Here is a 14,307-nt window from a genome sequence, read left to right as displayed (position 1 = left end):
TAGCAATGTTTGAAGATATTTTTGGTTGTCACATCTAGGGTAAGGGGAGTGTGCTACTGGCATCTAGTGGATACGGCCTAGTGATGCTGCTAAACATCCTACAATGTACTTGACAGTCGACACAGTAAAGAATCATCTGCCCCAACTGTCAATAGTACTAAGGTTGAGAAACCCTGCTTTAGACTATCGAACTTTTAATTTATTTCTTCAATGTGCCTTAATATTGACCCTTAAACCACATAAATAAACACTCTCGCGGAGCTATAATAACTCTTCCACAGTTCATATACTCAAATATTTTTGTAGTTACATCCAAAACCTCCTTTCTATCCTAATTTTATGGGAAGATAATCTCACACAACTCATCTGTCACCATTATGACTCAGCTAAGAAACACACAGATAGGAAAAAAGACTAAAAGAGCAAACGGTGGAAAGGAACAAGTATGTACAAAGAACTGTGAGGGGCCAGGGATGTCTAAGGAAATGGCAGGGCAACCAGAGTAAAAAAGAGTAGTGTACATGGCCAAGAATGTAAATAATATTACTATTATTTACTCTATAAATAATAGTAATATTTAAGGAAGAGATTTTTAAGCGGGATAAAGAAATGTACTGTCTTCTTAGGAAGAAAACTCTAGTGTCGCTTTGAGAGATGATCTGACATGAGTTAAGCCTGGTAACAAGAAAGGCAGTTAGGAAACTATAGTCCTTACATATAGAAACAATAGAATAAGAGATAAGGAGCAGCTTGACTAAGGGGATGGCAGTGTGGATGTACAGCAAAGGATAGGAAGGATTTAAACATACTACTAGAGATTTGGAGCCCTGGTGGTACAGTGGTTAAGAGCTCAGGTTGTTAACCAAAAAGTTAGCAGTTTGAATCTACCAGCCACTCCTTGGAAACCCTGTGGTCACTGTATGAGTCAGAATCAACTCGAGGGCAAGGAGTTTGATATTAGAGATTTGGAGGAACCAAACGGTGGTGTGGCGGTTAAGCACTTGGCTGCAAACTAAAAGACTGGCAGTTTGAACCCACCAGATGCTCCGTGGAGAAAAATGTGGCAGTCTGCTTCCATAAAGATTTACAGCCTTGGAAACCCTATGGGGCAGTTCTACTCTAGCCTTTAGGGACCCTCTGCCTATAGGAATTGACTTGATGGCAATGGGTCAATGGGTTATTAGCAATTTGATCATCACCTCCTGTAAAATAAGTAACTTCCAATGCTGTGAAATATAAAAGGGATAAAAACATTGTAAAAGAGTTATATTGATTTCCAGTGTACACCAAAAGAAATGCATGTTGACATATGTCAATGAGTTAGTAGAACTAAATTTTATATAACAAGGATGGATGTCATTTAAATAATTTAATATGATTTTCAAATAATGTATAGTTTATGATGTTACCTGCTCCAGGACTTCTTTATAGGTAATAGTAGCTTTAGTATTTGTAACAGGACTGTCATAGATGATAGCAATCTTATCTCCTTTACCATTTTCAACATGACGATCGACGGCATTGTAACAAATGTTAAGCATTCCTTCCACAAACCTGAAAAATAAGTGGATCATAAAAGTGAATGATTCTTTTCAAAATATGTTGTTTCTTAATTAGGTTCCTATATTTTTGTATGGCAGAGCTGGCCTTAAGAGAGTGTTTCCCAGTGTGTGCTATACCAGGTAAACGATGGTTGTATATTAGATATTTAAGATGGTACAGAAGTGAACATCTTTATTTTAATGACTATGTATCTATTTTGATGTGTATTAGAAAAAAAAAAAGTATTTCTATTACATCAAGCTGACAACTTCGTGGATTTTGTTGCTTAGGATGAAACCAGAGTATAGAGCATCAAAGTAATCTACATTAATGACCTAAATTGTATATAAGTGCAGCACTCAGGCATTAAGCTGACAATGCAAATAGTAGATACATGATTGAAGTTTGGTGACCTGCTATAACATGACAAACCTACTGGAAAATTCAATTATTTCATAGAGTAGCTAAGTATATAATTTTTATTTCAATTAAAAGTGATGCTTCAAATTGCATGAAGAATAGATAAGCTCTTTTCTGCATGTTTGAAATGCCTCATAATTTGAATAAAGAATGAACGTGCACATAAAATTTTAATTAATTCTAAAAAAAACCTTTGCAATTCAGTACTCTTCATCTTTTAATTGACCAGTGCCTGTCTTTGAAAATACAAACAACATGTAGATACATGGAGATACTTTTTAAGGAAATACAGTCATGTATCCCTAAACATCTGTAATACATTTCATGAAATAGGATATTATGTGATTTGGGCATTGTGTGAACACCGTATTAGATATAGACTGTCCCTGGGTTATGAACATCTGACTTATGTACAACCCACAGTAACGAACCAACTCTCATAAAGTCTGTTACATTAAAAATCTGAGCTACATACAATGGTTCGTGATAACAAATGGGTACTACTTTGAGATGCATATGAAGACATTATTATTATTATTATTATTGCTGTATTATTATGTTAAAGATATTTTAGTGTGTCTTGAATTGTTTCTTTAATGTTTCTTATGCACAGAAAGGTTTACTCTCTGAACTCTATTATAACCTTATGGGACCACGGATATATATGTGATTAGATTTTGCCCAAATGGACATTATGCAGTGCATGACCATATAACTCATTTTTTCCAAAAGTAAAACTTTGAACTTGCAACTTTGTTAGGAAGAAGGAATTAGAATGAAATATGCAATACAGTAATAGTACCTTTGTCCCCAAATCAGATTCCCAAACATTACAGCAATACAAAACAACAGGAAACAATATATAGAAGCAAGAAGAAAAAAGTCCTGTCCAACAGCTATCACCTTCAGGTCTTCATTTAAAGAGTCTTGTGTGAAATGAATCATTAGATTGAAAGCAGTTATATATACAGTAACAGCATTAAGAAAAAACAGATACAGAAGATAGCAGGAGGAAGGATCATTTAATCAGGCTCAAATGACCCTATACAGCTCAATAATATTGAATATGACTATTTTACAAAACAGCACAAGAAATGATTAATATAATGATTCTGAAGTTCCAGATGTGATAAATTTGATGTTTATTCAAAAATGTCGTGTAGTCCCCTTGCCCCTTCTTTCATCAGAAATATTTCATTTCTTTGCCTAACTTCAACTTCCATGAGTAGAGGATACTTCCCTTGATTCTGGGGTCATTCACTTCCTTCAGCTAATCCAAGAAGAGCAGATATGATGCAAGCAGAGGCTTGAAAAGCACTTGACCTCTTGCAACTCTACCTTCTCTAGAAGAACCTCCCAGGTACAGCAGCTACCTTCTCAGCTGAACAACCAGGATGAGTATTTGCAGACCAGAACAGAGCCCCAAAGAAGCAGGCAGCTCAGCTCAGCCAGATATATGTGTCAGAGCAATGCCCTAGTCAAGCCCATTATAGATCACCCCATCCTATAATATTTTGTAAAAATAACTGCTGATTATTTCATGCTGCTGAAATTTTTGTGGTTACTTGTTATGCAGCATTATTGTACCCATAATTAACTAATACACACACAAAAAAAAAGTAAAATTTGCTCAACATTCTATGGCAGAGGTAAGGAAAGATGTTTTTTCAAAATTTCCCCCACAATAATCCTTATTTATATTTTTGTTTCTGAAAAGAACAGACACATTTTAAAGACATGGAAAATCTGATTTACTGGAACACTTTCTGATGATACAATTATTCTTTCACTTTATCTACAACTTCTCCTACGCTACCGCTCTTTCTGTTCAATACGTGATTATGCTCATGACTATCCTACCAAAAAAAGGCTCTCTCAATCCCAAAGATTCATGGACCATTAACTTTATCCTTTTATCTTCCCAATATCTTTTGTAAAATCTTCTTCCTCTGCCTAATCTTTAATTGAAAAGGAACTCTAAAGGCCCATATTCATCCCTTTGCTCATTCTACATACTTTTCCTAGGTGATCTCAACACTCATTATAGGTCAACCTCTATCTTTATCTCCAGCTCTGATCTCCTTCCTGAGCTCCATACCCTTATACCCAACAGCCTGATGGATATCTCTACTTGGAAGAATAACATGCCCAAAACTTAACTATTTTCATTCTACCTCCAACCCACAGCTAGACCTCAACTGCAAACCTGCTCCTCCATGTGTTTTCCATATTTCAAGGAACCACTAGGCACCCAGTGACTTGAATTAGAAACCCAAAAGTCAGATTTAATCTGCCACCTTCTACATCCAATCAGTTGTATGTCATCCTTCTTCTCCTTTTACTATCTATAATTGTTCAGTCCTCTCTTTGAGCACCTGGGGTACAATGACTGTCTTCTAATTAATCTCTCTGCCCCCAAGCTGACCCCATCTTCTCAAGCCATCCCCCTATGCAACTAGAATGTCTTTTCTCAATAAAACATTTTCATCTCTAATGGTGTTTAAGATAATTTAATATAAATCCATAGAGTTTAAGATAACAATTTTTAGATGACATGCAAAACCCATTCATCTACTCAGCTTCATTTTCCCTCATCCACCTTCCCACACTCCAGCTATATTGAATTACAAAATTTCAGTTCCTTAAATTCAGTCAGTTGCTATTTCTGTGGCTGAATTTCCCTTCACCTTTACCACCCCATCCCAAGTAGTTTCAAAGTATTGTATACATACTTCCACCATAGTACCTATCACATTGTGTAACTATCAGTCCACTTTCCTGCATTATATTTTAATCTATTTGAGAGCAGAGATTATGTCATATCCTCATTGTAGTCTTAGAATCTACCGTATCTACTACATCTACATTACTTGCGATATATTAGGCATTCAACAAATATTTGATAAAGGAATGAATGAAATATTAGTACACTTTCAAGAGGTAGAGTTATCCCACTGTAAAGCTGAAGAAATAGACATTCAAAAAGAATAAACCCCAGGGCATTTGGCTAAGAAGTGGAGAAAGCCATACCTGAAACCCAATTTTTTAGAAATCTAGCCTGGGGTTATAGTCCACAAATTCACATTCATTCATTTGTTCATTCATTTATATGTAACATTTATTGTTCTACCCTCAAATTTACTGATTCTTTTTTCTGTCATCTCCATTCTGTTGTTGAGCCCATCTAGTGAATCTTTCATTTTAGTGACTGTATTTTTCTAAAATTTCCATTTGATTCTTCTTTCTCTCTTCTGTTTTTATGCTGAGGCTTTATATGTCTTTATTGAGACTTCCTTTTTTGCTTGTTTATTTCATGCACCTTCATAGTTGTTCACTGAAGCATTTTTATGATGACTGCCTTATAATCCTTGTCAGATAATTTCAACCTCTGTGTCATCTCCATGTTGACACCTGTTGATTGTTTCAGATTCAAGTGGACATTTTCTGGTATGACAAGTAATATTCTGTTATAGTCTAGACATTTTGGGTATTAAACTCTGAAGCTCTGAATCTTATTTAAAGATATTATTTAAATTTTCTATTTTAATAGGGCTCCTCTGACAGTGTTTCAGTTAAGGGCAGGGGTTGCATCTCATTCCTGCCAGGTACAGGTATAAGTTTCAGTTCCCCACTAGGTCTCCACTGACATCCCTGAGGGTGAGGGGTGTCTCCTTACTGCTGGACTGGAAGTTTAGGCTTCCCACTAAGCTTTCACTGATACCACCCTGGCTGGGAGAAGTGGAGGGGGGCCTATTACTCTTCCTCATATGACCTCCACTGACATCATCAGGTAGAGAACCTCCTTAGGAAGAAACAAAAAGAGATAAAAGTTCCAGCTCACCACATAGCCTTCTCTGACACCATGGAGGTGGGTACTGGGGTGTCTAGTTAAATCCCGGTAAGGGTGGAGGTCTAGACTCTTCATCACCTTTCCTGGTGATAGTAGGAATGAGGCTGAAGGGTTTTTTTTTTTTGTGTGTGGTGTTTGGCAGAAGTAGGGTTTTTATCGTCAAAACGTTTTCTGTCTTTCAAGGTTGCCCCTTTCCTGGTCTTTTGGCTAGAGAGAGAAGGTTTTGTTTGGGCTTTTTTGTCTGTGCACTTTGGTGTTTGCGGGTTGCTGGCTTCTTCAGCACCCAGTATGGGATATATGAGGCAAAAAGAAAAGCCAGAGAACTCTCTGCCAGTTTGTTCCTCAGGTCCCAAGGTTCTTACCTGGTTTGTCTTCTTATCTCTACCTATAAGAGTTTTCTTATGTGTTTTCCATTCGCAATGTCCCAAAATACCACAAGTGGGTAGCTTTAAAAAGCAGAAATGAATTTTCTCACAGTTCTGGAGGCTAAAAAAAGTCCAAATCAGGATCTCAGTCACGACAATTCCTTCTGTAAATCTCTCTCCTAGTTTTTGATGTCAGCTAAAAATCTTTGCAGTTTTTTTTATTTGTTTTCATTGTTGAAAGGGTCTTACATGGCCTCCGTTTTCTGCCTGTGTTTGTATCTAGTCTGCTCTTCTTTCAAGAGACCACTCATTTTTGACCTCCTTAACATAACAAAAGAAAACCCCTATTTCCAAACGGGGTCATATTCACAGGTACTGGGGTTAGGATTTACATATCTCTTTTTAGAGAACACAGTTCAATTCATAGCTGTAGTTTAATTTTATCATACTTCTATGATGGACAATACTCAAAGCACTTTAGGTTTTTTTTTCAGTTGTTAGCAACTTCTAGGTAATGTTTAAATAATTAACACCCTACGGACTGCTTTGCTTAAAGAAACTTTAAGAATTTTAAGGGGCTCTTTCTTTCCTTCAGCGCTCGGCAAAGATTCTGGTGTCTTCATGGGCCGCTGCCCCAACCTGGTGTTACCAGTATTGTAGGAACAAGCCCTACTCAAAGTCCCACTTCTGCCGAAGTGTCCCTGATGCCAAGATCCACATCTTTGACCTGGGTTGGAAGAAGGCAATAGTGGATGAGTTCCCACTCTGTGGCCACATGGTGTCTAATGAATATGAGCAGCTCTCCTCAGAAGCCCTGGAGGCTGCCCACATTTGTGCCAACAAGTACATGGTGAAAAGTTGTGGCAAAGATGGCTTTCACATCCGAGTGCGACTCCATCCCTTCCAGGTCATCTGCATCAACAAGATATTGTCCTGTGCTGGGGCTGACAGGCTCCAGCCAGGTATGTGAAGTGCCTTTGGAAAACCCCAGGGTACAGTGGCCAGGGTCCACATTGGCCAAGTCATCGTGTCGCTCTGCACCAAGCTTCAAAGCAAAGAGCTTGTGATTGAGGCCTACAGGGCCAAGTTCAAGTTCCCTGGACACCAGAATATCCACAGCTCCAAGAAGTGGGGCTTTACCAAGTTTAACACTGGTGAGTTTGAAGACATGGTAGCTGAAAAGTGCCTCATCCCAGATGGTTGTTGAGTTAAATACATCCGCAATCATGGCCCCTTGGACAAGTGGGAGGCCCTGCATTCATGAAGGCCTTGGCAGCACTGACCAGTGCCCACCAATAATTTGGCCTTCCTGTCTTTACCGAGCAATAAATTGACATTCCTGTCTAAAAAAATTTAAAAAAAGAATTTTAAGGGTACTCTTTGCAGACAGGAAGGAAATCCCAAGACAGGGAAGAACCTGCAAATAATCTTAAGCAACAACTGTCTCAGGGGATGACAGCTTAGCTTGGCCCCAGATGGTGGTTACAGGTAATGAATACACAAGCATAAACTGGTTAAACTTAAAGAATGGCTTACTATTGAAGACTGGACCAAGTGACCTACAAAGGCCCTCCCAGCTCAATGATTTGAGTATTGTACTATGACAAGATGCTTATTTCATTTAAAATAAAATCATTTCAGTAAAAGTCAATAGAATGTCTTCTACATGTTATCTCTACCCTTCCCCTTCTAAATTTAAGATAAGTTTTTTATGGTTTGTCTCCCTAAAAAAAATATATAAAAATAACTAACCTCGTTATATAAAACAGAGAAAAACATATTTTGGAGTATAACACATATATTAATATCTAGCCTCTGATGTTTAAGATTTTATTATGAGCCTTTTCCATGGACCTGAGAAATTCTCAAAATACATGTTCAATGAAGGCATAATATTCTATGTAACAGCTGTTAAACAACAAAATTAGTCCTGCCTTGTTGCTAATTGTCTTTCACAACATTTCCACTATTTTAAATGACACTTCGATGATGTTTCTCATAGAGAAATATTGGCCACATTGTTTTTTTATACATTCCTACACTAAATTCCTAAAACCAAGGATATGAATAATCTAAAGTATAAATAAAAAAACACATCAAAATCAAATAATCAAATTACTTTCTGGAAATATGAATCAATCTATATTCTTATCAACATTACTTGAACTGCCCCTTTCATCACACTCCTCTAAACACAGATTATCACTCTAAATCTACTCCAATTTGAGAGGTGAAAAATGGTTTTAATTTTGGTTTCTTTGATTACTGCTATGTTGTATCAATTTTCTTTTTTAATAACTTTTATTAAGCTTCAAGTGAACGTTTACAAATCCAAACAGTCTGTCACATATAAGTTTACATACATCTCACTCCCTACTCCCACTTGCTCTCCCCCTCTTGAGTCAGCCCTTTCAGTCTCTCCTTTCTTGACAATTTTGCCGGCTTCCCTCTCTCTCTATCCTCCCATCCCCCCTCCAGACAGGAGGTGCCAACACAATCTCGAGTGTCCACCTGATATCATTAGCTCACTCTTCATCAGCGTCTCTCTCCCACCCACTAACCAGTCCCTTTCATTTCTGATGAGTTGTCTTCGGGGATGGTACCTGTCCTGTGCCAACAGAAGGTCTGGGGACCATGGCCGCCGGGATTCCTCCAGTCTCAGTCAGACCATTAAGTTTGGTCATTTTATGAGAATTTGGGGTCTGTATCCCACTGATCTCCTGTTCCCTCAGGGGTCCTCTGCTGTGCTCCCTGTCAGGGCAGTCATCGATTGTGGCTGGGCACCAACTAGTTCTTCTGGTCTCAGGATGATGTAAGTCTCTGGTTCATGTGGCCCTTTCTGTCTCTTGGGCTCTTAGTTGTCGTGTGGCCTTGGTGTTCTTCCTTTTCCTTTGCTCCAGGTGGGTTGAGACCAATTGATGCATCTTAGATGGCCGCTTGTTAGCATTTAAGACCCCAGACGCCACATTTCAAAGTGGGATGCAGAATGATTTCATAATAGAATTATTTTGCCAATTGACTTAGAAGTCCCCGCAAACCATGTTCCCCAGACCCCCGCACTTGCTCCGCTGACCTTTGAAGCATTCATTTTATCCCGGAAACTTCTTTGCTTTTGGTCCAGTCCAATTGAGCTGACCTTCCATGTATTGAGTGTTGTCTTTCCCTTCACCTAAAGCAGTTCTTATCTACTGATTAATCAATAAAAAACCCTCTCCCACCCTCCCTCCCTCCCCACCTCGTAACCACAAAAGTAATCTAACAAATAGTATGGATAGCATAATTACATTTTAACGTTAAAAAATAAAATAGAGAGACCTAGAGAGTCAGACAAATAGATACAGACTATACCAAAAACAAACCTGTTGCCGTCAAGTCAATTCCGACTCATAGCGACCCTATAGGACAGAGTAGAGCTGCCCCATAGAGTTTCCAAGGATCAGCTGGTGGATTTGAACTGCCAACCTTTTGGTTAGCAGATTTATCACTTAACCACTATGCCAGCAGGGTTTTCAGACTATAGATTTAAAAAAACGCAAAACAACAAAATCAATGAGTGCGTGCAAAAACTGGTGAAATCCAACTCTAAGGTCTGTAGCATAGTTAATTGTACTGTTCCACTGTAAGTCTCCATTATGATAATATACTATGGTTATGTAAGACATCATGGGGGTAAGTTGGGTGATGAGTACAAGGGACTGCTCTGTACTATTTCTGCAACTTCTTGTGAGTCTACAATTATTTCAGAATAAAAGGTTAAAGAAAGAAAAGGAAAGGCTGAAAGGAATTTACCAAATATGCCAAAATGTCAACTGCAATTGTTTTCTGATGTTACAACTACAGTTCGCCTTCTACCTTCTCCAGCTTTCCTAATCTTCCCCAATCAACATTTCAAGTACTGCTAATTTTATAGTGGAAGAAAGGCATAAACCTCAATTTCAATCAAGATTACTTCTGAATAAATAAGTGCCAATGAAACATAACATAAATCTAGGTGTGAAGCGTAGGCCTTCTGATAATAAAAACCTCTGCTCTTTTAATGAGTCCACACTACCTCTTCTTTCATCTTCCCACCTTCACCTCTCACCAAAACAACCTAACACACACACACAAACATAACAGATCAACATATAAACAAAGGTAAATCTAACTAGACTAACTAGACATCATTGACCATAACTTAAAATATTAAGCAAAATACATACAAATTTTATTATGTCTTTTTTTCCTATTCTGATCCTCAAAATAAACTGAGGACAATGACACAAGCTCTATCTTTGCTACGTATTTGCCAATTCTGCCACTACCGACACCATCAAAGTCATAATGAAACATTTTCATAACTTAAAATTTGAACACACTGCAGCCCATTCAACTATCCAAGAGCTCATTATCCAGTTGTTGCTAACCAAGCCCATTATTTCTCTTTATTCTCTTTGTTACTTGCCTTTTTCTCACCTTCCTGCTTGTTAGCACCCCTAGCAGAAAATGAGAGGCTGTGTAAAGGGATAAAATTAAAATTAGTTGATCCTTTTATCTACTAGAGGTTTCATTAGTTATAAAATGGTCACTGTTCACCAAATGGGAGACTAAATGTTCTGGTTATTCACACCTCAATAGTCAGAGCAATTTAGAGTTGATTATAAAATAAAATATATTTTATTACTCACATTTTCAGAAAATAATGAGATAGCACATATCACTTATGATTGCTCTTCTTTTTTTTTTATTAACTTTTATTGAGCTTCAAGTGAACGTTTACAAATCAAGTCAGTCTGTCACATATAAGTTTACATACATCTTACTCCGTACTCCCACTTGCTCTCCCCCTAATGAGTCAGCCCTTCCAGTCTCTCCTTTTGTGATAATTTTGCCAGCTTCCCACTCTCTCTATCCTCCCATCCCCCCTCCAGACAGGAGATGCCAACACAATCTCAAGTGTCCACCTGATATAATTAGCTCACTCTTCATCAGCATCTCTCTCCCACCCACTGTCCAGTCCCTTTCATGTCTGATGAGTTGTCTTCAGGGATGGTTCCTGTCCTGTGCCAACAGAAGGTCTGGAGACCATGGCCGCCTGGATTCCTCTAGTCTCAGTCAGACCATTAAGTCTGGTCTTTTTATGAGAATTTGGGGTCTGCATCCCACTGCTCTTCTGATCCCTCAGGGGTTCTCTGTTGTGCTCCCTGTCAGGGCAGTCATCTATTGTGGCCAGGCACCAACTAGTTCTTCTGGTCTCAGGATGATGTGAGTCTCTGGTTCATGTGGCCCTTTCTGTCTCTTGGGCTCTTAGTTGTCTTGTGACCTTGGTGTTCTTCATTCTCCTTTGCTCCAGGTGAGTTGAGACCAATTGATGCATCGTAGATGGCCGCTTGTTAGCATTTAAGACCCCAGACGCCACATTTCAAAGTGGGATGCAGAATGTTTTCACAATAGAATTATTTTGCCAATGGACTTAGAAGTCCCCTTAATCCATGGTCCCCAAACCCCCGCCCTTGCTCCGCTGACCTTTGAAGCATTCATTTTATCCCGGAAACTTCTTTGCTTTTGGTCCAGTCCAATTGAGCTGACCTTCCATGTATTGAATGTTGTCTTTCCCTTCACCTAAAGCAGTTCTTATCTACTAATTAATCAATAAAAAACCCTCTCCCTCCCTCCCTCCCTCCCCCCCTTGTAACCACAAAAGTATGTGTTCTTCTCAGTTTTTACTATTTCTCAAGATCTTATAATAGTGGTCTTATACAATATTTGTCCTTTTGCCTCTGACTCATTTCGCTCAGCATAATGCCTTCCAGGTTCCTCCAGGTTATGAAATGTTTCAGAGATGCGTCACTGTTCTTTATCGATGCGTAGTATTCCATTGTGTGAATATACCACAATTTATTTACCCATTCATCCGTTGATGGACACCTTGGTTGCTTCCAGCTTTTTGCTATTGTAAACAGAGCTGCAATAAACATGGGTGTGCATATATCTGTTTGTGTGAAGGCTCTTGTATCTCTAGGGTATATTCCGAGGAGTGGGATTTCTGGGTTGTATGGTAGTTCTATTTCTAACTGTTTAAGATAACGCCAGATAGATTTCCAAAGTGGTTGTACCATTTTACATTCCCACCAGCAAGTGTATAAGAGTTCCAATCTCTCCGCAGCCTCTCCAACATTTATTACTTTGTGTTTTTTGGATTAATGCCAGCCTTCTTGGAGTGAGATGGAATCTCATCGTAGTTTTAATTTGCATTTCTCTAATGGCTAATGATCGAGAGCATTTTCTCATGTATTTGTTAGCTGCCTGAATATCTTCTTTAGTGAAGTGTGTGTTCATATCTTTTGCCCACTTTTTGATTGGGTTGTTTGTCTTTTTGTGGTTGAGTTTTGACAGAATCATGTAGATTTTAGAGATCAGGCGCTGGTCAGAGATGTCATAGCTGAAAATTCTTTCCCAGTCTGTAGGTGGTCTTTTTACTCTTTTGGTGAAGTCTTTAGATGAGCATAGGTGTTTGATTTTCAGGAGCTCCCAGTGATCGGGTTTCTCTTCGTCATTTTTGGTAATGTTTTGTATTCTGTTTATGCCTTGTATTAGGGCTCCTAGAGTTGTCCCTATTTTTTCTTCCATGATCTTTATCGTTTTAGTCTTTATGTTTAGGTCTTTGATCCACTTGGAGTTAGTTTTTGTGCATGGTGTGAGGTATGGGTCCTGTTTCATTTTTTTGCAAATGGATATCCAGTTATGCCAGCACCATTTGTTAAAAAGACTATCTTTTCCCCAATTAACTGACACTGGTCCTTTGTCAAATATCAGCTGCTCATACACGGATGGATCTATGTCTGGGTTCTCAATTCTGTTCCATTGGTCTATGTGCCTGTTGTTGTACCCGTACCAGGCTGTTTTGACTACTGTGGCTGTATAATAGGTTCTGAAATCAGGTAGAGTGAGGCCTCCCACTTTATTCTTCTTTTTCAGTAATGCTTTGCTTATCCGAGACTTCTTTCCCTTCCATATGAAGTTGGTGATTTGTTTCTCTATCACCTTAAAAAATGACATTGGAATTTGGATCGGAAGTGCGTTATATGTATAGATGGCTTTTGGTAGCATAGACATTTTTACTATGTTAAGTCTTCCTATCCATGAGCAAGGTATGTTTTTCCACTTAAATATGTCCTTTTTTATTTCTTGTAGTAGATCTTTGTAGTTTTCTTTGTATAGGTCTTTTACATCCTTGGTAAGATTTATTCCTAAGTATTTTATTTTCTTGGTGGCTACTGTGAATGGTATTGATTTGGTTATTTCCTCTTCGGTGTTCTTTTTGTTGATGTAGAGGAATCCAAGTGATTTTTGTATGTTTATTTTATAACCTGAGACTCTGCCAAATTCTTCCATTAGTTTCAGTAGTTTTCTGGAGGATTCTTTAGGGTTTTCTGTGTATAAGATCATGTCATCTGCAAATAGGGATAATTTTACTTCCTCCTTGCCAATCTGGATGCCTTTTATTTCTTTGTCTAGCCTATGATTGCTCTTCTTTTAATAAACAGGAAAATGAAACCTATCTTATTATAAGCACAAATACTTTTTTTTTTTTTTTTTCCCCTCTGATCTATGTCATTGCTCTTCAAAGTCTTACACTATCCGGATTCTCATCCAGTGCCTGGAAGAGCAGCTGGCTCATAGGTAAAAGAATGAAAGCATGGACAAACGAATGCAAGGTGAATAAATTCCACAGCAAAGGAAAGCCACTTTTGTAAAGATGAGAGACTAATAAGCATATGTATGTGTTATATATAATGTATGCATCTGGTTTAATCTTAAATTTGCAATTCTGGTATCAAGGGAATGAAATAAGATTAATTAAAGGGGAGATACAACACTGAGAAATGGGCACACTCTAGAGTCAAACAGATCTGGCTTTTCATTCCAGATCTCCCATTGCTGTTTGCACGCTTACTGAACAGGAACAAGTTACTTAACTTTCTCTAAATTATTCTTCAAGAACATACGTTCTTGAGAAGTTCAAAGAACTGTGGTAAGGGGTATTATTGTTATTATTACTGTAATATATTTTTTAGCCTGTTACACTTTAACTGACCCTCACAAACCCACACCAATATAGCCATACAGAGGAAAATCACCTTTTAGGAT

General features: G+C 38.2%; 1 protein-coding gene across 3 annotated transcripts in view; it reads right to left on the bottom strand.

Moving 5' to 3' along the window:
* The window catches only part of ACSS3 (acyl-CoA synthetase short chain family member 3), a 175,969-nt gene that overhangs the window by 139,594 nt on the left and 22,068 nt on the right, over nucleotides 1–14,307 (bottom strand). For 2 of the 3 annotated variants that reach the window (XM_049883956.1, XM_049883957.1), the window contains exon 2: nucleotides 1,410–1,554. The exons of the other annotated variant lie outside the window; for it this stretch is intronic. In XM_049883956.1, the coding sequence (XP_049739913.1) occupies nucleotides 1,410–1,554 (145 nt within the window). The remainder of the gene's footprint in view (nucleotides 1–1,409; nucleotides 1,555–14,307) is intronic. 3 annotated transcript variants of the gene reach the window in all.

The sequence above is a fragment of the Elephas maximus genome, chromosome 4, assembly GCF_024166365.1.
Source record: "Elephas maximus indicus isolate mEleMax1 chromosome 4, mEleMax1 primary haplotype, whole genome shotgun sequence".
Lineage (NCBI taxonomy): Eukaryota > Metazoa > Chordata > Mammalia > Proboscidea > Elephantidae > Elephas > Elephas maximus.
The sequence above is the reverse complement of the archived record's forward strand: the minus strand, read 5'-3'. Positions and strand labels throughout refer to the sequence as shown.